Below are 26367 nucleotides of genomic sequence, written 5' to 3' on the forward strand. Positions count from 1 at the left end.
CCTGCCTCAGGGAGCTCAGAACTTCCCGACCATGTATATCAGTGTTTCCCAACCAGTGTGCCTCCAGCTGTTGCAAAACTATAACTCCCAGAATGTCCGCACAGCCAAAGGCTGTCCGGGCATGCTGGGAGTTATAGTTTTGGAACAGCTGGAGGCACACTGGTTGGGAAACACTAATGTATATGATGCGGTCAGAGGAGGGAGAGACCGCAAAGCAGGATTCAAGTACAGTACAGTGGACAAGCAGACTGAAGCAAAAACCGGCTTTATTAACCACCTCCGGACCGCCGAACGCAGCGACGCGTCCTGGAGGTGGTCGATTCATTCCTCCTGGACGCATATACACGTCCAGGAGGAGAGATTTCCTGTGAACGCGCGCACGTTCACAGGATCGGAAGGTAAGCGAGTGGATCTCCAGCCTGCCAGCGGCGATCGTTCGCTGGCAGGCTGGAGATGCGATTTTTTAACCCCTAACAGGTATATTAGATGCTGTTTTGATAACAGCGTCTAATATACCTGCTACCTGGTCCTCTGGTGGTCCCTTTTGTTTGGATCGACCACCAGAGGACACAGGCAGCTCAGTAATAAGTAGCACCAAACACCACTACACTACACCCCCCCTGTCACTTATTAACCCCTTATTAACCCCTGATCACCCCATATAGACTCCCTGATCACCCCCCTGTCATTGATCACCCCCTTGTAAGGCTCCATTCAGACGTCCGTATGATTTTTACGGATCCACTGATACATGGATCGGATCCGCAAAACACATACGGACGTCTGAATGGAGCCTTACAGGGGGGTGATCAATGACGGGGGTAATCACCCCATATACAGGGAGTGCAGAATTATTAGGCAAGTTGTATTTTTGAGGATTAATTTTATTATTGAACAACAACCATGTTCTCAATGAACCCAAAAAACTCATTAATATCAAAGCTGAATATTTTTGGAAGTAGTTTTTAGTTTTAGCTATTTTAGGGGGATATCTGTGTGTGCAGGTGACTATTACTGTGCATAATTATTAGGCAACTTAACAAAAAACAAATATATACCCATTTCAATTATTTATTTTTACCAGTGAAACCAATATAACATCTCAACATTCACAAATATACATTTCTGACATTCAAAAACAAAACAAAAACAAATCAGTGACCAATATAGCCACCTTTCTTTGCAAGGACACTCAAAAGCCTGCCATCCATGGATTCTGTCAGTGTTTTGATCTGTTCACCATCAACATTGCGTGCAGCAGCAACCACAGCCTCCCAGACACTGTTCAGAGAGGTGTACTGTTTTCCCTCCTTGTAAATCTCACATTTGATGATGGACCACAGGTTCTCAATGGGGTTCAGATCAGGTGAACAAGGAGGCCATGTCATTAGATTTTCTTCTTTTATACCCTTTCTTGCCAGCCACGCTGTGGGGTACTTGGACGCGTGTGATGGAGCATTGTCCTGCATGAAAATCATGTTTTTCTTGAAGGATGCAGCCTTCTTCCTGTACCACTGCTTGAAGAAGGTGTCTTCCAGAAACTGGCAGAAGGACTGGGAGTTGAGCTTGACTCCATCCTCAACCCGAAAAGGCCCCACAAGCTCATCTTTGATGATACCAGCCCAAACCAGTACTCCACCTCCACCTTGCTGGCGTCTGAGTCGGACTGGAGCTCTCTGCCCTTTACCAATCCAGCCACGGGCCCATCCATCTGGCCCATCAAGACTCACTCTCATTTCATCAGTCAATAAAACCTTAAAAAAATCTGTCTGGAGATATTTCTTGGCCCAGTCTTGACGTTTCAGCTTGTGTGTCTTGTTCAGTGGTGGTCGTCTTTCAGCCTTTCTTACCTTGGCCATGTCTCTGAGTATTGCACACCTTGTGCTTTTGGGCACTCCAGTGATGTTGCAGCTCTGAAATATGGCCAAACTGGTGGCAAGTGGCATCTTGGCAGCTGCACGCTTGACTTTTCTCAGTTCATGGGCAGTTATTTTGCGCCTTGGTTTTTCCACACGCTTCTTGCGACCCTGTTGACTATTTTGAATGAAACGCTTGATTGTTCGATGATCACGCTTCAGAAGCTTTGCAATTTTAAGAGTGCTGCATCCCTCTGCAAGAAATCTCACTATTTTTGACTTTTCTGAGCCTGTCAAGTCCTTCTTTTGACCCATTTTGCCAAAGGAAAGGAAGTTGCCTAATAATTATGCACACCTAATATAGGGTGTTGATGTCATTAGACCACACCCCTTCTCATTACAGAGATGCACATCACCTAATATGCTTAATTGGTAGTAGGCTTTCGAGCCTATACAGCTTGGAGTAAGACAACATGCATAAAGAGGATGATGTGGTCAAAATACTCATTTGCCTAATAATTCTGCACGCAGTGTAGACTCCCTGATCACCCCCCTGTCATTGATTACCCCCCTGTCATTGATCACCCCCCTGTAAGGCTCCATTCAGACGTCCGTATGATTATTACGGATCCACTGATACATGGATCGGATCCGCAAAACACATACGGACATCTGAATGGAGCCTTACAGGGGGGTGATCACCCCATACAGACTCCCTGATCACCCCCCTGTCATTGATCACCCCCCTGTCATTGATCACCCCCCTGTAAGGCTCCATTCAGACGTCCGTATGATTTTTACGGATCCACTGATACATGGATCGGATCCGCAAAACGCATACGGACATCTGAATGGAGCCGTACAGGGGGGTGATCAATGACGGGGGTGATCACCCCATATAGACTCCCTGATCACCCCCATGTCATTGATAACCCCCCTGTCATTGATCATACCCTGTAAGGCTCCATTTAGACGTCCGTATGATTTTTACGGATCCACTGATACATGGATCGGATCCGCAGAACACATACGGACATCTGAATGGAGCCTTACAGGGGGGTGATCAATGACAGGGGGGTAATCACCCCATATAGACTCCCTGATCACCCCCCTGTCATTGATCACCCCCCTGTAAGGCTCCATTCAGATGTCCGTATGTGTTTTGCGGATCCGATCCATGTATCCGTGGATCCGTAAAAAACATACGGACGTCTGAATGGAGCCTTACAGGGGGGTGATCAATGACAGGGGGGTGATGACCCCATATAGACTCCCTGATCACCCCCCTGTCATTGATTACCCCCCTGTAAGGCTCCATTCAGACATTTTTTTGGCCCAAGTTAGCGAAAAATTTTTATTTAATTTTTTTCTTACAAAGTCTCATATTCCACTAACTTGTGTCAAAAAATTAAATCTCACATGAACTCACCATACCCCTCATGGAATCCAAATGCGTCAAATTTTTTAGACATTTATATTCCAGACTTCTTCTCACGCTTTAGGGCCTCTAAAATGCCAGGGCAGTATAAATACCCCACATGTGACCCCATTTCGGAAAGTAGACACCCCAAGGTATTCGCTGAGGGGCATATTGAGTCCATGAAAGATTGAAATTTTTGTCCCAAGTTAGCGGAAAGGGAGACTTTGTAAGAAAAAAACAAAAAAAAAACAATTTCCGCTAACTTGTGGCAAAAAAAAATAATTCTATGAACTCGCCATGCCCCTCATTGAATACCTTGGGGTGTCTTCTTTCCAAAATGGGGTCACATGTGGGGTATTTATATGCCCTGGCATTTTAGGGGCCCTAAAGCGTGAGAAGAAGTCTGGGATCCAAATGTCTAAAAATGCCCTCCTAAAAGGAATGTGGGCCCCTTTGCGCATCTAGGCTGCAAAAAAGTGTTACACATCTGGTATCGCCGTACTCAGGAGAAGTTGGGGAATGTGTTTTGGGGTGTCATTTTACATATACCCATGCTGGGTGAGAGAAATATCTCGGTCAAATGCCAACTTTGTATAAAAAAAATGAGAAAAGTTGTCTTTTGCCGAGATATTTATCTCACCCAGCATGGGTATATGTAAAATGACACCCCAAAACACATTGCCCAACTTCTCCTGAGTACGGCAATACCACACGTGTGACACTTTTTTGCAGCCTAGGTGGGCAAAGGGGCCCACATTCCAAAGAGCTCCTTTAGGATTTCACAGGTCATTTTTTACACATTTTGATTTTGTCAGAACTATTGGGTATAAATAAAGTCCACAAGTATAAGGCCTAGATAAGACAATGTATTAGACATGTGCTGAGTCTTGATGATTTTCAGTGTATAGAAAGACTCTAATCTTTCTTTGGGGTTTTTATATTAAGCAATGTATGAATAGATTGATTTTTATATCATCAATTTAAATACGTGTGTTGTACTGTATATATAAGAGTGTGGTCCTTATAGATATATTCAGTTTTAAAGGTTAGAAATGAGGTACAGATTGCTCTGTCATTTTTAGAATTTCTCTCAGTATAAAACACAAATTAATGATTTCTTTCCTGAAGGTTTCTTGAATGGAGAAATGTGGACACAGGTGATCATAAACAAACCCTGTCTTTTCCCCAGAACAATGACTTGAGTATGGTCATGTGTATCTTGATTTAATTAGGTCTGGTCAAAAGATTAAGGGATATGCGAGGTGTTTGACCAGATACAAAAGTCATTGTCTATTCAAGATCTCCTCAAGGTTTTGTCTGAAACCTTAGTTAAAATGTATCGCTAGTAAATGAATAAGAGAATATATAGAAAATATAAATTGGTACCTCGATTTTTGTATGGAGTACTAGTGCCATCTAGTGTTAGGGTAACAAAGATCTAGGGTGTATTTTCCCTAGAGGGAGGTTCTATTAATTATAAAGTGAGGTCACTAGTTAATGATAAAACTTGGCCAAGCCCTTTCTAAGATAGGATAAAAAGATGGTCTGGGCTGACAGAAAGGATCGATCTCTGGAGCTCTCTCTCTATCATCAAGGGACGATCATCAGGAAACCATCAAAAGGGAGAAGACCAGATCCAGCCCTGACCACCTTTTCAGTCATTGGAGGCAGCCATCTTAGAACCATTGAAACTGATTTCTGCTAGCTGACATTTTGGTATAGTATAACCCTACCTATATTTTATAGGATAATTAATTAATATAATACATATCTATATATATTCAATTAACCATACCTTGCGTATAGTATCTGTTTTGGAATAAGATTAGGGTGTACCTGCAGCATCATCCTGAAAATTAATCCAATACAGGGAGATTGAAAATATACTGGTGAAAACACGGTATTATCTCCAAAGGAACTGAATTCAGTTCTAGACCGGTACGGTTGATTATATATATATATAAATATAGGTATAGGTAAAAGATAAACCGGATTTGGGTTTAATCGGACATTTGTCAGCTGAGAGAAATCAAGTATTAAATTGATTTAAAATATAATTGAGGGGTATCATTATAAGAAGGCATAATTGTGTAGATATATATTCTCAATTATTTTTGATTTTCTCACTATTTTGCATATCATTGAGTGAATTTTATTATCACCAATCTTATTATATATTATTTTGTACTAAAAATTGTATTAATAAATTATATATATATTTTGTCTATAACTGGGTTTTGTCTTCAATTCAACGCAGATCACGAGCTTGTTTTAGCTTGATATTTATGATAATAAATTATAATCTCCTTCATTACAGATTTGAATTTATTCACATAAATAATATAGACTGTCAATCGGAGACAGCATAAATATTCCGACAATTTCAAACTACTTACCACACATTAGGGCCCCTAGAATGCCAGGGCAGTATAACTACCCCACAAGTGACCCCATTTTGGAAAGAAGACACCCCAAGGTATTCCGTGAGGGGCATGGCGAGTTCCTAGATTTTTTTTTTCTTTTGTCACAAGTTAAAATGATGATTTATTTTTTTCTTACAAAGTCTCATATTCCACTAACTTGTGACAAAAAATAAAAACTTCCATGAACTCACTATGCCCATCACGAAATACCTTGGGGTGTCTTCTTTCCAAAATGGGAGAGAGAGAATAAACAAACACCGGTGAAATATTACAAACGGCTTCATAAAACATGGAGTGTCGCAACATTTTCTCAACTGCCATAACAAAAATCCCGTGGACCTTTCAATAACACCAATAGAACAAATCCCCACCACCTGTACCAACCGGTATCAAAAACTAAGAAGGAAAGAAATGTTCTGGATATTTAAATTACAGACAATAGAGCCCTATGGTCTTAACGAATTTCTTGAAAGCAATTGCTTCTAAAATACAAACCCCCCCCCTTCTCCCAAAACACACATTCTAAAACAATTATCAATCAAATCAATTTATATTGATATCCATATATATATAAAAATCCCCCCTTCATCATTATCATCTCCTTTCCATTATCTGATCCGTTTTATCATCATTATGATAATCATCATCATTATCATTGTCATCATCATCATTACTATCATCATTCACCATCATTAATATCATAATAATCATTTTCAATCTATTCCCATCATCTGATTTGTTTTATCATCATTTTGATAATCATCATTATTATCATTATTGTCATCATCATCATTATCGTCATTCACTATCATCAATATCACCAACATTCACCACCCCCCCCACACTCCTATAGTCTCAGGTTGCCCCCTCTATCTACCGTATCTCATCCCAGTCACTCTGTAACCATTCCTGATTTAGTCTACCTACATACCACCAACTGACCATACCACTGATCTCTATCCATTCATCCAGCTCTAGCACACCCTTTCCCCGACATCATTGGATTACTGTTGGCAATACTCCGCTACAAAGCGCAATAACATGATGAACACAGCGCACTGACATCGCAAATACAGACAGAGTCCACTGCTGCAGTCCGTGACCAGCCCCGCCCCCCGCCTTCTCACATCCTCCAATGAACAGCCAGCAATCTGCCACACCTCCCCCCTTCTGTTCGGCTCTTAAAGCGCGTGCTCACACACAGACAGGACCCGACACCAGGTAATGCTCTGCTCCACACCAACCCATCAAACTAATACTGTAGGTCTATTTGGCTCAGTATATCAGATTATTTGAGCTAATAAACCACTCAATTTAACTTCAAAAACCTTTGAACTTCAATCCAGCATCAAAGCCTATAGAAAATAATGTCTTTTCTTTTATTCTAACTATAGTAATTGGACCAGCCCTGCCAATTGTGTATAGCCGGTCCCAAAGGTAATTGCCTTCATCACCTCACACCATGTGCCTCCCCTAATCATCACTATAAGTATCATTACTATTGTTGTGTATGTGTGTGTATATATGTTTTTATACGCATATGTTTGCCTATAATTCGGTATGCGTGCATATACGGTTCCACACCATCAAAGTTAACATTGGCGGCATATCAGGCCCACTGTCATTCTTTACCTATGAGTGTCCCTGTGGATAGTACAATCGCAACTAGGGCAGTGACATGATTAAGTGTAATTATGTATCCCCTGAAACTTATACCCATATTTATGTTTATAATCATATATATCATATATTTTTTATAATATTTTATCAGTCCATCTGTTTTTTCTGCACTAAGGCCACCATTTTAGCTTTCCTATATAAGTCTCTCTCCTGCATTGTATATATATATATATATATATATATATATATATATATATATATAATATATTATTATTATTTTTACCTCCAATTTTAATCCTATATCTATTGACTCAATGTCATCATTGACTTCCCATTATTATGATTTATACGCACGTGTATGCGTGTGTGTATGTGTATATATATATACAGTACAGACCAAAAGTTTGGACACACCTTCTCATTCAAAGAGTTTTCTTTATTTTAATGACTATGAAAATTGTAGATTCACACTGAAGGCATCAAAACTATGAATTAACACATGTTGAATTATATACATAACAAACAAGTGTGAAACAACTGAAAATATGTCATATTCTAGGTTCTTCAAAGTAGCCACCTTTTGCTTTGATTACTGCTTTGCACACTCTTGGCATTCTCTTGATGAGCTTCAAGAGGTAGTCCCCTGAAATGGTTTTCACTTCACAGGTGTGCCCTGTCAGGTTTAATAAGTGGGATTTCTTGCCTTATAAATGGGGTTGGGACCATCAGTTGCGTTGAGGAGAAGTCAGGTGGATACACAGCTGATAGTCCTACTGAATAGACTGTTAGAATTTGTATTATGGCAAGAAAAAAGCAGCTAAGTAAAGAAAAACGAGTGGCCATCATTACTTTAAGAAATGAAGGTCAGTCAGTCAGCCGAAAAATTGGGAAAACTTTGAAAGTAAGGGCTATTTGACCATGAAGGAGATTGATGGGGTGCTGTGCCAGATGACCTGGCCTCCACAGTCACTGGACCTGAACCCAATCGAGATGGTTTGGGGTGAGCTGGACCGCAGAGTGAAGGCAAAAGGGCCAACAAGTGCTAAGCATCTCTGGGAACTCCTTCAAGACTGTTGGAAGACCATTTCAGGGGACTACCTCTTGAAGCTTATCAAGAGAATGCCAAGAGTGTGCAAAGCAGTAATCAAAGCAAAAGGTGGCTACTTTGAAGAACCTAGAATATGACATATTTTCAGTTGTTTCACACTTGTTTGTTATGTATATAATTCCACATGTGTTAATTCATAGTTTTGATGCCTTCATAGTCATGAAAATAAAGAAAACTCTTTGAATGAGAAGGTGTGTCCAAACTTTTGGTCTGTACTGTATATATATTTTATCTTTCTCCTTATGGTTTATCCCCTGGCACTACTACTTCACATATTACTGTTTCTTTTAGACTTGATAAAGGAGTATTGTTACTCCGAAACGCGTTGTCACCTGAACAAATAAATATTTCTAAAAAGACATCATTCGCTATTGTGTGGTTTTGCGCCAAAAGGTATCAGTGTGTACAAGCTAGTACACAGCCCTTTCACAGTATTCTACATCACTCCTCTGGAGTACTGGCAACTCCTAGGATTGAGAAAGATACCAGCAGCATGCCTCATCCGGATTGAACCCTTATTCCCCCTCGCCTTTGCAAGTGTTGTGCTGTCACAAGCACAACACCAGAAGGTGAGTGTAACTACTGACACAGTACTCTCTCTAAAACTACCCTATGAGCGCCTTGTCTCCCGTTTATCTCGCCAAATTTGCTGTCATACAGCGAGGAATCGCCGTGATTCATATTGCCACCTCAGTCAGTCTTCTGGGAAGGTGGGGCAGAAACCTGAATAATATCAGACGTCCCAGAAGGCCAGACCAAAAGGAGGGAGGTTCCCTCACAGCCCACCTATCGGCTGAGGGGGGATAAAAATGGGTGTTTGGGAACAGGTAATTGTCAGCCATTTTGGGGATCCACATAGTTTGGAGTGACTGCCCATATCTTCAGCTGTCCCCACAGCCGGAATATAACTGCTGCATCTCAGTAAGCCAATATTCTGTATTTTATCTCTTTTATTTTATCTGTTCACTGCATTGTTATTGTATGTATATTTTTAGCTTTTATCTGACACTTTCTTTTGTATTGCACTGCACTATTGTGTATTAAATTTAAAAATTGATGTCCCTTCCTTGTGGTCTTATAGAACTTGCTTTTTCGGAGGGAATACGTTATCAGTAGTGTTTCAGAGGATTTGAGGTCCCATATAGATGTGTTACTGTGTTAAATTTGGGTTGAGAGAATATCTGAGTATAGGCCCCTATTGCCTTATAGTATAGGTGGTGGCAGCTATTGTGATAGAAAATATTGGGGTGTTAGAATCTAGGGGAGTAAGTTAGCATAATTCCGTCATCTAGAATAGGTGGGTGGGAATTTCTGTGGTAACTTGATGAGCTCACTAGTATAATTCACCCCAGTGACGTGACCTATTGAGTAGGGATTGTGACAGGGAACCCCACTAGATTTTGTGATCAAGGGCCTCCGCCAAGCTTAATTCAGCCCTGTTGAGGTACATTGGATTTACATGCGAACAAATAGAAGAAGATGTCCAAACATATTTTAGAAATAACATAAAACCATGTATTTGCAATATACCTTCATTGTTCTCTAGTTTTTGAATAATATGATCATAATGGTTTCGAAGTCCAGCAAAAGAAAAGTTGCAGTCTTGGTACTGTGACATTGGAGGTTGGCGTCTGATAAACCGCTTGTTACCAAACTGAGCCAAGTACTCTATGGATTGTCCACCACTCATGGAAGAACATTCAGCATGCTTGAACAATGAAAGTCTCCTAGCAACCTAAAGAAAAAAATATTACAACTATGTAATTATGCATTTTGATTTGCACAGAATTGCAGTTACAGTTACACACAATATATTATTGGCTGCTGAACTCAGTATATATACTGTATACACACACAGGTGCATCTCAAATTAGAAATGAATTGAAAAGTTTATTTAATTCAATTCAAAAAGTGAATGTCATATAACATATAGATGCATTACACACAGAGTGATCAATTTCAAACGTTTATTTATTTTTATGTTAATGAATACGGCTTACAGCTAATGAAAACCCAAACGTCATTCTTTTAGAAAATTTAAAAAAATTATTAATACAGAAATGTTGGCCTATTGAAAAATCTGATTAGTATATGCACTTAATACTTATTTGGGGCTCCTTTTGCATGAATTACTGAATCAATGCAGTGTGGCATGCAGGCGATCCACCTGTGGCACTGCTGAGGTATTATGGAGGCCTAGGTTGCTTTGATAGTGGCCTTCTGCTCGTCTGAATTGTTGGGTCTGGTGTTTCATCTTTCTCTTGACAATAACCCACAGATCCTCTATGGGGTTTTTGTCGGGCAAGTTTTTTGGTGTTAGGCCTGGGCCTTCTGCCATACCTCCCACGGTCTCACCTGTCATATTCCCAGCATTTCCTGCCTTACTGCCCGTTGCTGTTTGTTGTCTCCACCAGATTTGGCAGGCACGTACCTGCCAGACGGGTCCTTCGGCCATGCTGCCTCTGTGCCTCATCCCATGCTGGCATTCCTGCCTCCCAGCATGGCCCATGGGCGAGGTTACAAGGTGAAATAGCAGCTTCCTCTTCCAGGAGATTGCCTGAGAGTTGAGTTACTATTAGTAATAGCAAAAGGTGTTGTGTTCTGATCTCCTGTGTTTGACTCAGCCTCTTTTCCCATTCTGTTTGCCTGCCACCTGCGTCGACTACTGGACCTGTCTGACTCTGAGCCTGTCTGACCCTCTGTGCTACTATCTGATACTGGCTTCTGACCTCTGACCACGCTTCAGATTTTGCCTCTGACAATCATCATCATCTGCTGCCTTTACTCCAGTCTTCTCTGCATAACCACTTCTCACCACCGTGTCTGCTATTGGACTCAGTTCACACTAACTGCGGCTATTATTGCAACTTGAGCTATTGGAGTGTTCACAGCTGACTGCCAGTCAGCTGTCAACCATATTAGCTAATCCTGTAGGTTGTGGTTCAGTTTCTTTCTTGCTGCATTCTATCCTATCTCCTGTGAGTGTTCTGAATCACATCCTAGGGGTTAGTGGCTGCCTTCCCTTGGTTGACACAGAGGATCCATACTCTCTGGTTTGACCAGTGACTCCAACTCACTGGTTGTAACAGCTGTCCAATCAAGCACAGTGATACCGTGGCTATTAAACCAGGTATTGGCACTTTTGGCAGTGTGGGCAGGTGACAAGTCCTACTAGAAAATGAAATCAGCATCACCATAATGCTTTTTGCCAGAAGGAAGCATGAATTGCTCTAAAATTATCTGGTAGACTGCTGTGCTGACTTTTGACTTGATATAACACAGTGGACCAACACCAGCAGATTACATGGCTCCCCAAATCCTCACTGACTGTGGAAACTTCACACTGGACCTCAAGGCCTCAAGCAACTTGGATAGTGTGTCTCTCTACTCTTCCTCCAGACCAGGCATCCTCAAACTGCGGCCCTCCAGCTGTTGCAAAACTACAACTCCCAGCATGCCCGAACAGCCTACAGCTATCAGTCTACAGCAGGGCATTGTGGGAGTTGTAGTTTTACAACAGCTGGAGGGCCGCAGTTTGAGGATGCCTGCTCCAGACTCTGGGACCTTGATTTCCAAATGAAAAGCAACATTTACTTAAACAGGACCTTTCATCTGTTTTGACATAGGCTAATTATGTTATTACCTTGTAGGGCGGCCCCCACTGATGCCATGGGTGTATTTTCTTTTTCAAACCATCCCCCCGTTCGTCCGCTGTGGTCCCCCATTATTTTGGCGCACTGTATTGTAATGAGCTGTATCTTCGCAACGGGGCTGAAACGCAGTCTTCTGCTGTTGGCGTCTCCTTTTCCCTGGCTTTGAGCGCAATCCAATGAGAGCCGACCGCTTACAGCCAGGGAGAAAGCTCCTTACCTACAAGGTAATAAAATAATAAGCCTATGTCAAAACAGATGAAAGGTCCTCTTTAAATCTGTAAACAGGACTTTGGCCCACTGAGCAACAGTCCAGTCCTTTTTCTCCTTATCCCAGGAAAGACGCTTTTGACATGGTCTCTGGGTGATGAGTAGCAGGACACAAGGAATGTGACAATTGTAGCCCAGGTGCTGGATACGTGTGTGGTGGCTCTTCTTGAATGGTCTTTTCTTGACAATCCTTTCAAGGCTGCGGTTGTCTCTGTTGCTTGTACATCTTTTTCTACCATACTTTTTTCCTTCCACTCAACTTCCCATTAATATGCTTGGTTACAGCACTCTGAATAGCCAGCTTCTTTAGCAATTACCTTTTGAGGCTTACCTATGATTGTATGGCCTACTGAACCAGACTGAGGGACCATGTAAAGGTTGTACTGACTAACAATAATACCTGTGGGTGTTGGTGTAGTAAACAAATCCGAAATGAGGCAGAGACTCATGTCATACCAGAAGTGTGCCATCCCTACTCCAAAACATCCAGGTATTATTCTTAGTTACTACACTTATACTGATATGCTTTCTGTTGCCTTTCATAAATATAATTTTTGGCTGAAACAGGATGTTTTTTGTATGCCTATCTCACAATTATGACGTCACTATGTGTTCAAGTATATATAGTAGCACAGTTGTGTACATATATGCATGCTTAAGAAAGGCATGTTTGCCGAAACATTGCATCTGGAATAAATCAGAGTTGTATTTTCACGGCATGCAATAGTTAAAGGGGTATTCCCATCTTCATGATCATGTTTCAAATGTTTACACTGGTGCCATACTTCATTTTTCTAAATTGCTTCTATTATTTAAAATGCACCCATTTAGAAAAATTGCCTTCCCTCCTACCCCATTGTTTACACTTGGCAAACCATAGATACGGCTACCGGTCCACGGCCGCATCTATGGGCGCTTGCGCAGACCGCACTTACACTTACCCAGGCAGCTGGTCATTCCCACGAGAGCGCGCACGTCTGCTACACGTCTGCTTCTTTCTTCACGGCCGTCTGATACAGAGCCGCGCATGCTCTGTATGCAGCGTGGCCGTAGTGGGAGAGAATGGTGTAGAATCAGGGTACGAGGAGTGGAGCTGTCCGTGCTTTGTGATCGATTTGCAGCGTTCAGCAGCGCAGCCCTTAGTGAGTGGTGAGGAGATCGGGCCTGCGCTGCTGTGTATAACTGTGCCGGCACCCCTCCCCTTTCAATTTCTGGCTGGGCGGAACCCCATGCCCCATGCTGGCACTGATGTCAGTTAACCCCTTCCATCCCGTGGTCCGTAGGGACTGCTGTATGGAAGGGGCAGGGAGGGAGCTCCTGCCCCCATCGGGCGCTGCTGTGTCAGCCCCGACGGTTACCATGGCAACCAGACGCCTTCACAGGCATCCGGCTTGCCATGGTATATCTAAGCCTGATCAGGCTCCTGCTAAAGGCAGGAGCCTGAACAGGCTAAGTAATAGAAAATACACTGCAGTACACTATACAGTGTACTGCTGTGCATTATAGAGGCATCAGACCCAATGGATCTTCAAGAACCAAGTGGGTCTGATCAAAAAATGTAAAAAAAAAAATTTAAGTAAAAAAGAAAATCTAACATTTTCCCATATACGCACTTTTCTAATTCAGTAAGAATTAAGAATATTAAATACCCTAAACATGTTTGCAATCGCCACATCCGTAACGACCAGCTCTATAAAAATATCACATGACCTAACCTCTCAGGTGAACACGGTAAATTTTTTTATAAAAACAGTGTTAAAATCGACATTGCAAGTGCAACACCAAGCGATCGATAGGGTGTATGCCTCCTAATATAGTACCAATCAAACCGTCACCTCATCCCGCAAAATATAAGCCCCTACCTAAGACAATCGAACAAAAAATAAAAAAGCTATGGCTCTCAGACTATGAGACACAAAAAAAATTTGGTTTCAAAAATGCTATTGTGTAAAAATTCAATAAATTAGAAAAAGTATACATATTAGGTATCGCCGCGTCCATAATGACTGGCTCTATAGAAATGTCACATGACCTAACCCCTCAGGTGAACACTGTAAATAAATAAAAATAAAAACAGTGGCAAAAAAGAAATTTTCTGGTCACCTACTATCACAAAACGTGCAACACCAAGAGATCGAAAGCGCGTATGCCTCCTAAAATAGTACCAATAGTAAGTTCTAGATTTGACGGCGGCGAATCAATGGATGTCGTGTATCTGGACTTCTCCAAAGCATTTGACACTGTACCACATAAAAGGTTAGTATATAAAATGAGAATGCTCGGACTGGGAGAAAACGTCTGTAAGTGGGTAAATAACTGGCTCAATGATAGAAAACAGAGGGTGGTTATTAACGGTACATACTCAGATTGGGTCACTGTCACTAGTGGAGTACCTCAGGGGTCAGTATTGGGCCCTATTCTCTTCAATATATTTATTAATGATCTTGTAGAAGGCTTGCATAGTAAAATATCAATTTTCGCAGATGACACTAAACTGTGTAAAGTAATTAACACTGAAGAGGACAGTATACTACTACAGAGGGATCTGGATAGATTGCAGTCTTGGGCAGATAAGTGGCAGATGAGGTTTAACACTGACAAATGTAAAGTTATGCACATGGGAAGGAATAATGCAAGTCACCCGTACATACTAAATGGTAAAACACTCGGTAACACTGACATGGAAAAGGATAAAAAGCAAACTAAGCTGCAAAAACCAGTGTCAGGCAGCTGCTGCCAAGGCCAATAAGATAATGGGTTGCATCAAAAGGGGCATAGATGCCCGTGATGAGAACATATTCCTACTACTTTACAAATCATTAGTCAGACCACACATGGAGTACTGTGTACAGTGTAAGCATCTAAAGGGTGAGGTTATTGATGGTAAGTATGTGTCACTGAGGCTGCTGCTCTCAGTGATGTAAATCCCGGAGGTAAATGGCAACCAGTGATGTTAGATTGCTGAGTTTGTGGTAGCTGGAACTTGGGTCCGGGATTTAGGAGTGACTGAAGAGTTTGGGTGGGAAAGTCACTCCCATACTCCATCTCCTGTGTTACCACCTCACCCAGCTGGAAGCTAATTTAAAAGACACACTGTCAGTATGTGTTTGGTGTTAGTCTGCAGAGGACTTAGGAGCATTCCTCTCCACAGTGTTCCTGAGAAGGGAAAAGACAAGATTCTGCACAAAGGTGACTCCTGTATTTTGCCTGTTTAACAATTGAACTGTTATATGACACATGAGGGCTGAAGATAAGTGCTTTATGTGACTGAACTTTGATGGGCTGAAGCCAAGCCATCCTGTTAGACCAAATTTGAGTTGTGTTTTTTCCAATAAAACCCTTATGTTGCATCCAATCCTGCCGACTGCCTACCATTTGTACAGCTAATCTCCACATATGGTGTCGGATGCGGGCAAGTGGTTGCTAAGGGTAACGGCTGCATAATATTTTTTTTTGGACTCTGTAACCTGCTTATGTCCTGGATAAAGGCTGCTACATTGTTGCCCAGTGAGACTCCTGCCATGGATGAGCTGGTTAAGCAGTTTGTGCAGGTCAGTGCTGCCCAGCAGGAAACCAACCGTCTGTTGCTGGAACAGATCACAGTCCTGAGAGAGAGTGTGTCAGCTCAACCAAGGAATATAGAGGAATTAGCTGGGACTGTGAATGAAAAAAAAGCAGTGCACCGCGCCTTGCAAAAAATGACCCCAGATGACGACATAGAGGCCTATCTGGCGGTGTTTGAAAGGATTGTGGAAAGGGAGAAACTCCCTGTGGCTGAATGGACTGAGGTTCTGGCGCCTTATTTGACTGGAGAGCCGCAAAAAGCATATTTTGATTTAACAGCAGAACAGGCCAAAGACTATGATATCCTTAAAGCAGAATTCATGGCCAGGCTGGGAGTCACCTTATCTGTGTGTGCTTGCAGAGTCCATGAATGGCGGTTTGAAGAGATAAAACCGCCCCGCTCTCAAATGTTTGATTTGTTACACCTTGTGCGCAAGTGGCTACAACCCGAGACACTGAGTACAGCAGACCTGGTCGAACGAATCGTGCTCGACCGCTATGTGAGTGGACTTCCTTGGGACATTCACCGCTGGGTTGCTCAGGGAGACCCCAAAACCCTGGATCAATTGGTTTCACTTGTGGAGCGGTTTACGACTACCGAGACCTGTCTGAGGCCTGAAGGTAAACCACAGCAGTTCGTGGGATCCTCTGGTGGTCGTCGACAGAGAGTGACCTCCACAGCCATTTCTACCTCTGAGCAGGAGGACCGAGCCAACAGACAAAGCCTGGGTGGCTCACCCCGGGGAAAGAGGTTTTTCATTCCAAGAAAGGTACCCTCCCGTTCTGAAGCCCCACTCGAAGGCCGACCTGAGGTCCGTTGTTGGAAGTGTCAGCAACCGGGGCATATTGCAGCACACTGTTCCCAGGGGGAGGAGCCAATGGAGTGTGGTGCCACCCGCCGCCTCTCCATGTTTGCTCATCCTGTTTGCAGTGCTACACCCCTGCAGGAACCAGGTCCCCAGGAGCGTCAACTCCAGGTAAACGGGGTTAGTGTTGTGGCCCTTTTGGAATCAGGTAGCCTGGTCACCCTCTTGTGTGCTGCCGTACCCCATGACCTGGTCATCCCTGAAAGGCGGGTGGGGGTGGTTTGTATCCATGGGGACACTAAGCATTATCCGCTGGCCAAAGTGACTGTAGGGACTGGCTGCGGGACAGTGACCCATGAAGTGGGTGTGGTACCAGACTAATTACATCCATTGATTGTGGGACGTGATTTTCCGTTGTTCTGGGAACTCTGGTCTCATTCCCACTGTAATGATACGCCTGTTGCATCTTCACCTTCTTTCAGCCCAATTCCTTTAGGGGAAGAAGCCCAAACAGATGCTGTAGGGGTGACCAATGAGGTATCAGACAGTTTTCCCCTTGAAGTATTGGCTGGGGATGAGGGTGAGGAGTCTAACCCTGAGCAGAATGTACCGGACTTGGAAGTGTCACGGGAGAACTTTGGGACTGCTCAGTTACGAGACTCCACCCTGAAACATGCATGGGAAAATGTAACTGTACTGAATGAGGTACCTCACGAGCCTAATGCTCATCAAAGGTTTCCTCATTTTGCTGTCAGTTATAACTTACTGTATCGTGGTACTAAGATGCGTAATGAAATTGTGGAGCAATTGGTGGTACCCATACCTTATAGAAGGATGGTCCTTGATATGGCCCACACCCATTTACTTGGGGGTCATCTGGGGACTGACAAAACAAAGGAAAGAATCCTGCAAAGGTTCTATTGGCCAGGTTGTTACCAAGAGGTTGAAAGGTTTTGTCGGTCCTGCCCTACCTGCCAAGTAACGGCTCCTGTGAGTCACTTTCGGAGCCCCTTGGTTCCCCTGCCAATAATTGAGATTCCATTTGACAGAATAGCTATGGATTTGGTGGGGCCGTTAGTTAGGTCTGCCCGAGGCCACCAGTATATTTTGTTAGTGCTGGACTATGCCACCAGGTATCCTGAAGCCATTCCGTTGCGGAATACCTCCTCCAAGTGCATTGCTCGGGAGTTGGTTCATATATTTTCCAGAACTGGCCTACCAAAAGAAATACTGACTGACCAGGGTACACCTTTCATGTCAAAAGGATTTACTGTCTATCAGGGTCAAGTGCCCAGTCCCCTGGCCTTGGGCAGAGGGGGGGATATGTAAGCATCTAAAGGGTGAGGTTATTGATGGTAAGTATGTGTCACTGAGGCTGCTGCTCTCAGTGATGTAAATCCCGGAGGTAAATGGCAACCAGTGATGTTAGATTGCTGAGTTTGTGGTAGCTGGAACTTGGGTCCGGGATTTAGGAGTGACTGAAGAGTTTGGGTGGGAAAGTCACTCCCATACTCCATCTCCTGTGTTACCACCTCACCCAGCTGGAAGCTAATTTAAAAGACACACTGTCAGTATGTGTTTGGTGTTAGTCTGCAGAGGACTTAGGAGCACTCCTCTCCACAGTGTTCCTGAGAAGGGAAAAGACAAGATTCTGCACAAAGGTGACTCCTGTATTTTGCCTGTTTAACAATTAAACTGTTATATGACACATGAGGGCTGAAGATAAGTGCTTTATGTGACTGAACTTTGATGGGCTGAAGCCAAGCCATCCTGTTGGACCAAATTTGAGTTGTGTTTTTTCCAATAAAACCCTTATGTTGCATCCAATCCTGCCGACTGCCTACCATTTGTACAGCTAATCTCCACAACAGTTTTGGGCTCCAGTGAACAAGGCAGACATAGCAGAGCTGGAGAGGGTCCAGAGGAGGGCAACTAAAGTAATAACTGGAATGGGGCAACTACAGTACCCTGAAAGATTATCAAAATTAGGGTTATTCACGTTAGAAAAAAGACGACTGAGGGGAGATCTAATTACTATGTATAAATATATCAGGGGTCAGTACAGAGATCTATCCCATCATCTATTTATCCCCAGGACTGTGACTGTGACGAGGGGACATCTTCTGCGTCTGGAGGAAAGAAGGTTTGTACACAAACATAGAAAAGGATTCTTTACGGTAAGAGCAGTGAGACTATGGAACTCTCTGCCTGAGGCGGTGGTGATGGTGAGTACAATAAAGGAATTCAAGAGGGGCCTGGATGTATTTCTGGAGTGTAATAATATTACAGGATATAGCTACTAGAGAGGGGTCGTTGATCCAGGGAGTTAGTCTGATTGCCTGATTGGAGTCGGGAAGGAATTTTTTATTCCCCTAAAATGAGGAAAATTGGCTTCTACCTCACAGTTATTTTTTTGCCTTCGTCTGGATCAACTTGTAGGATGACAGGCCGAACTGGATGGACAAATGTCTTTTTTTGGCCTTATGTACTATGTTACTATGTTAATCAAACAGTCACCTCATCCGGCAAAATATGAGCCCCTACCTAAGACAATCGGACCAAAAAATAAAATAAACTATGGCTCTCATACTATGGAGACACAAACATTTTGTTTTGTTTAACCTCCTGCCGTCTCGCTAACGCCGTGATTGCGTCGGCTCTCCCAGGTCACACTAACGCCGATCGGCGTCATCTCGCGTGAGCCGGGATTTCCTGTGAACGCATGCACACAGGAGCGCGCGTTCACAGGATCGGAAGGTAAACCAGTTGATCTACAGCATGCCAGCGGCGATCATTCGCTGGCAGGCTGTAGATGCGATTTTTTTTAACCCCAGAAAGGTATATCAGACGCTGTTTTGTTAACAGCGTCTGATATACCTGCTACCTGGTCCTCTGGTGGTCCCTTTTGCTTGGATCAACCACTAGAGGACACAGGCAGCAGCCAATCACCACACTACACTACACCCCCTGTCACTTATTAACCCCTGATCACCCCATATAGACTCCCTGATCACCCCCCTGTCATTGATCACCCCCCTGTAAGGCTCCATTCAGACGTCCGTATGTGTTTTGTGGATCCGCAAAACACGGGCACCGGCAATGTGCTTTCCGCATTTTGCGGATCCGCACATTGCCAGAACTATATAGAAAATGCCTTTTCAAAAAACGCAGTGTTCGCCCGATCAAGCCTGATCTTGTGCGCACACTTGCGTTCAGTCCGCCCCACCGCAGTGACAGAATTTTTTTTTTCTGATCACTGCAAAAACACAGTAAAATCGCTGCAGCGCTATAAAGATCACTTTTGAGGGGCATGGCGAGTTCATAGAAGATTTATTTTTTTGGGCACAAGTTAGCGGAAATTGATTTATTTTTTCTTACAAAGTCTCATATTCCACTAATTTGTGACAAAAAATAAAATCTTACATGAACTCACCATACCCCTCACGGAATCCAAATGCGTAAAAATGCCCTGTGAAATCCTCATAATGTACTCATTGGAATTTGGGCCCCTTTGCGCATCTTTTTACATTTTTTTTTTATACAAAGTTGTCAATTTACAGAGATATTTCTCTCACCCAGCATGGGTATATATAAAAATACACCACAAAACACATTGCCCTACTTCTCCTGAGTATGGCGATACCACATGTGTGACACTTTTTTGCAGCCTAGGTGCACAAAGGGGCCCAAATTCCTTTTAGGAGGGCATTTTTAGACATTTGGATTCCAGACTTCTTCTCACGCTTTAGGGCCCCTAAAATGCCAGGGCAGTATAAATACCCCACAAGTGACCCCATTTTGGAAAGAAGACACCCCAAGGTATTCCGTGAGGGGCATGGCGAGTTCATATAAGTTTTTTTTTTTTGGCACAAGTTAAGGCTCTTTCACACTTGCGTTGTTCTTTTCCGGGATAGAGTTCCGTCGTCGGGGCTCTATGCCGGAAAAATCCTAATCAGGATTATCCCAATGCATTCTGAATGGAGAGAAATCCATTCAGGATGCATCAGGATGCCTTCAGTTCAGGACCGGAACGTTTTTTGGCTGGAGAAAATACCGCAGCATGCTGCGCTTTTTGCTCCGGCCAAAAATCCTGAACACTTGCCGCAAGGCCGGATCCGGAATTAATGCCCATTGAAAGGCATTAATCCTGATCCGGCCTTAAGCTAAACGTCGTTTTGGCGCATTACCGGATCCGACGTTTAGCTTTTTCTGAATGGTTACCATGGCTGCCAGGACACTAAAGTCCTGTTTGTCATGGTAAAGTGTAGTGGGGAGCGGGGGAGCAGTATACTTACCGTCCGTGCGGCTCCCGGGGCACTTCAGAGTGACGTCAGGGCGCCCCACGCGCATGGATGACGTGATCGAATGGATCACGTCATCCATGCGCATGGGGCGCTCTGACGTCATTCTGGAGCGCCCCGGGAGCCGCACGGACGGTAAGTATACTGCTCCCTCGCTCCCCACTACTACTATGGCAACCAGGACTTTAATAGCGTCCTGGCTGCCATAGTAACACTGAACGCATTTTGAAGACGGATCAGTCTTCAAATGCTTTCAGTTCACTTGCGGTGTTACGGATCCGGCGGGCACTCCCGGCAAATGGAGTACACGACGGATCCGGACAACGCAAGTGTGAAAGAGCCCTTAGCGGAAATTTTTTTTTTTCTAATTTAATTTTTTTTCGTACAAAGTCTCATATTCCACTAACTTGTGACAAAAAATAAAAATGTCCATGAACTCACTATGCCCATCGCGAAATACCTTGGGGTGTCTTCTTTCCAAAATGGGGTCACTTGTGGGGTATTTTATACTGCCCTGGCATTTTAGGGGCCCTAAAGCGTGAGAAGAAGTCTGGAATCCAAATGTCTAAAAATGCCCTCCTAAAAGGTACTCATTGGAATTTGGGCCCCTTTGCGCACCTAGGCTGCAAAAAAGTGTCACACATGTAGTATCGCCGTACTCAGGAGAAGTAGGGCAATGTGTTTTGGGGTGTATTTTTACATATACCCATACTGTGTGTGAGAAATATCTTTGTAAATGACAACTTTTTAATTTTTTTTATACAAAGTTGTCACTTTACAGAGATATTTCTCTCACCCAGCATGGGTATATGTAAAAATACACCCCAAAACACATTGCCCTACTTCTCCTGAGTACGGCGATACCACATGTGTGACACTTTTTTGCAGCCTAGGTGAGTAAAGGGGCCGCAAGTCTAGCAAATACCTTTTAGGCTGCGTTCACACGGGCGAGATTTCCGCGCGGGTGCAATGTGGTATGTGAACGTATTGCACCCGCACTGAATCCCGACTCATCCATTTCAATGGGGCTGTTCAGATGAGCGGTGATTTTCAGGCATCACTTGTGCGTTGCGTGAAAATCGCAGCATGCTCTATATTCTGCGTTTTTCACGCAACGCAGGCCCCATAGAAGTGAATGGGGTTGCGTGAAAATCGCAAGCATTCGCAAGCAAGTGCGGATGCGGTGCGATTTTCACGCACGGTTGCTAGGAGACGATCGGGATGGAGACCCGATCATTATTATTTTCCCTTATAACATGGTTATAAGGGAAAATAATAGCATTCTGAATACAGAATGCATAGTAAACTAGCGCTGGAGGGGTTAAAAAATAAGTATAAGCAGGATATTGCTGCATTTGTAGGAAGGGAGGCTGATTACAAGGCTATTCATACGTACCTGTGGGCCCTGGCTGGCTGATTACTAGGCTATTTATAGGCACCTGTGGGTCCAGGCTGACGCCGATTCAGCTGATTTCACTACCTCTGGGTCAGCTCTAGGATACAGCAGCATGGTGTGGAGGCTCCTTACGGCTGGGCAATGGCAGAATGTCTCAGGAGGGCGCTAGTATTCATGGTAGGATCGGCGTTGTTTGTACGGGACCCACGCTGCGGTCTGCGACATGTAGCGCTCTGGGTTGAAGCAGAGTTTGGGCGCCAATGGTCAAACGATGGTTGTTATTATTGTTTGTCTGGCTATTCAGAGGCCTGGTGGGGCCATTGCATACAGTTATTGGGGTAGCATGTGCTTAGAGTGGGCATGGTTGTATGTTTTCCGATACCTGGTTTACATGCGGAGCGCGTGTCTGCAGGGGGCTCAAGCTATGCACGCTGTGTTAAGTGATGGTAGATATGGATCAATGGTCGATTTAAAAAAATAAAAAACAAACCCTGCAGCATTGTGTGGCAGCTCGTTCACATCTGGGCAAACAGCAAAAGGTGCCATGTGAATACTGGCGCTCACGGTAGCATCGACCTTGCTGCACAGGACTCGCACTGCGGTCCGCGATTTGCAGTGTTCTGGGACGTAGGGGGTTTTGCGCTGATGGTCGAATGATTGTGGTTAGGGTTGGTACCTTCAAAACTACGTCTGTGTGTCTGCATTTACATTTTGTCCTATACACCATTCACTACTAGAGCTGCGTTCATACGTCCGCTGTTGCGTTACGTTAATACTCTGCTCACTTTAGATTGCTTTCATACGGCTGCTTTATACCATGCTCTTCATGCTCTTACTCAGAGCTGTGCCCATACCATGTTTTAGACACCACTCGCATCCAGAGCTGCATTCACCTACTTGTTCTTACATTACGTGTTATACTCTGCTTCCACTTGAAGCTGCATTTCTTTTCATTTCTACAGCATGGTTACTCACTATTCTTACTAGGGCAAACAGCACACCGCTCTGATACTACTCTTCCGATAAACATAGCTGCTTTCTTTTCAGGCTTACGTTTCTTTCCTTGGTGGTTTGTTACATTCCATAGGTCTTCTTTTTCTGTTCACTTCAAAAAAATATATATATATTTGTGGTGTTCTTTACTCCTGGTTTGCATTCACTAAGACTGGTCTCCTGACTTCTGCATTGTATTCACTCAGATTGGTATCCTGCCCCAGTTAACCAAATGGCTCCCCCGCGGTCAGTGGGCCAATAGGAGTAAGGCCTTACTATATTTTCACAGTAGTTCATTCATTTTGTCACGATAAGGGTCTTCTCTTAGCGAACTGCAATGCCTCTGGCTCTTGTTTTTCTCCCATCTGTTTCAGTATTGCGGTTGGTTTAATGTTTCGCTTATACGCATGGTTCGGATCACTAATGTCTATGCATTTTTCTTTAGGTCTGGGTCACGTTTTAATTACTTGTCACTGTAAGGTCATTTAGTTCAGTCTCTTGGCTTCGGGGGGCTTCATGGCCTCGGGGGCCCGATGACCGTTCTTCATGTACGTTAGGTGTACAATATGGTTGTAGGCTGATTAGCGTCCTAGGTTTATTATCGGAGAGGGTCATTGGTTATGTGAGTCCACAAATCATACTGGTGCTGCATAAGTGGTTTATATTTTATAAAAAAAAAAAAAAAAAAAAAAAAGGAAATCCGCCATTAGTCTCACGCATGGCTCCACCATTAGTCTCCCATGTATGGCTTCTTCGTTTTAGTTTTACACGTATGACTCCGCCATTAGTCGCTCACGGATGACTCCGCCATTAGTCTCTCACGGATGACTCCGCCATTAGTCTCTCACGGATGACTCCGCCATTAGTCTCTCACGGATGACTCCGCCATTAGTCTCTCACGGATGACTCCGCCATTAGTCTCTCACGGATGACTCCGCCATTAGTCTCTCACGGATGACTCCGCCATTAGTCTCTCACGGATGACTCCGCCATTAGTCTCTCACGGATGACTCCGCCATTAGTCTCTCACGCATGGCTTCTCTGGTTTAGTTACACGTATGACTCCGCCATTAGTCTCTCGCGCATGGCTTCTCCGTTAGGTTACGCATATGACTCCGCCATTAGTGTCTCGCGCATGGCTCCACCATTAGTCTCTCACGCATGGCTCCGCCATTAGTCTCTCACGTATGGCTTCTCCGTTTTTATTACACGCATGACTCCGCCATTAGTCTCTCGCGCATGGCTTCTCCGTTAGATTACGCATATGACTCCGCCATTAGTGTCTCGCGCATGGCTCCGCCATTAGTCTCTCACGCATGGCTTCTCTGGTTTAAGTTACACGTATGACTCCGCCATTAGTCTCTCACGGATGACTCCGCCATTAGTCTCTCACGGATGACTCCGCCATTAGTCTCTCACGGATGACTCCGCCATTAGTCTCTCACGGATGACTCCGCCATTAGTCTCTCACGGATGACTCCGCCATTAGTCTCTCACGGATGACTCCGCCATTAGTCTCTCACGGATGACTCCGCCATTAGTCTCTGACGGATGACTCCGCCATTAGTCTCTGACGGATGACTCCGCCATTAGTCTCTGACGGATGACTCCGCCATTAGTCTCTGACGGATGACTCCGCCATTAGTCTCTGACGGATGACTCCGCCATTAGTCTCTGACGGATGACTCCGCCATTAGTCTCTGACGGATGACTCCGCCATTAGTCTCTGACGGATGACTCCGCCATTAGTCTCTGACGGATGACTCCGCCATTAGTCTCTGACGGATGACTCCGCCATTAGTCTCTGACGGATGACTCCGCCATTAGTCTCTGACGGATGACTCCGCCATTAGTCTCTCACGGATGACTCCGCCATTAGTCTCTCACGGATGACTCCGCCATTAGTCTCTGACGGATGACTCCGCCATTAGTCTCTGACGGATGACTCCGCCATTAGTCTCTGACGGATGACTCCGCCATTAGTCTCTGACGGATGACTCCGCCATTAGTCTCTGACGGATGACTCCGCCATTAGTCTCTGACGGATGACTCCGCCATTAGTCTCTGACGGATGACTCCGCCATTAGTCTCTGACGGATGACTCCGCCATTAGTCTCTGACGGATGACTCCGCCATTAGTCTCTCACGGATGACTCCGCCATTAGTCTCTCGCGCATGGCTTCTCCGTTAGATTACGCATATGACTCCGCCATTAGTGTCTCGCGCATGGCTCCGCCATTAGTCTCTCACGCATGGCTTCTCTGGTTTAAGTTACACGTATGACTCCGCCATTAGTCTCTCACGGATGACTCCGCCATTAGTCTCTCACGGATGACTCCGCCATTAGTCTCTCACGGATGACTCCGCCATTAGTCTCTCACGGATGACTCCGCCATTAGTCTCTCACGGATGACTCCGCCATTAGTCTCTCACGGATGACTCCGCCATTAGTCTCTCACGGATGACTCCGCCATTAGTCTCTCACGGATGACTCCGCCATTAGTCTCTCACGGATGACTCCGCCATTAGTCTCTCGCGCATGGCTTCTCCGTTTAGGTTACGCATATGACTCCGCCATTAGTCTCTTGCGCATGGCTTCTTCGTTTTAGTTACACGTATGACTCCGCCATTAGTCTCTCACGGACGACTCTGCCATTAGTCTCTCACGGATGGCTTCTCAGTTTTAGTTTACACATGTGGCTTCGCCATTAGAGTCTCTGGCGCATGGCTTCTCCGTTTAGGTTTACGCATGCGACTCCGCCATTAGTCTCTCACGCATGGCTTCTCTGTTTAGGTTTACGCATACGACTCCGCCATTAGAGTCTCTCACGCATGGCTCCGCCATTAGAGTCTCTCACGCATGGCTTCTCCGTTTAGATTTTACACACAAACTCCTCCATTCGAGGCCGGCTGCGTGGTCCCACCACAAGTAGGTTACAGGTCTTTTCTGCCTTCAGACC

General features: G+C 44.3%; 1 protein-coding gene across 2 annotated transcripts in view; it reads right to left on the reverse strand.

Annotated features, from left to right (window-relative positions):
- Nucleotides 1-26367, reverse strand: part of OSGEPL1 (O-sialoglycoprotein endopeptidase like 1) — a 496422-nt gene that overhangs the window by 283642 nt on the left and 186413 nt on the right. For both annotated transcript variants that reach the window (XM_040440619.1, XM_040440618.1), the window contains exon 3: nt 9958-10162. In XM_040440619.1, the coding sequence (XP_040296553.1) occupies nt 9958-10162 (205 nt within the window). The remainder of the gene's footprint in view (nt 1-9957; nt 10163-26367) is intronic.

The sequence above is a fragment of the Bufo bufo genome, chromosome 7, assembly GCF_905171765.1.
Source record: "Bufo bufo chromosome 7, aBufBuf1.1, whole genome shotgun sequence".
Lineage (NCBI taxonomy): Eukaryota > Metazoa > Chordata > Amphibia > Anura > Bufonidae > Bufo > Bufo bufo.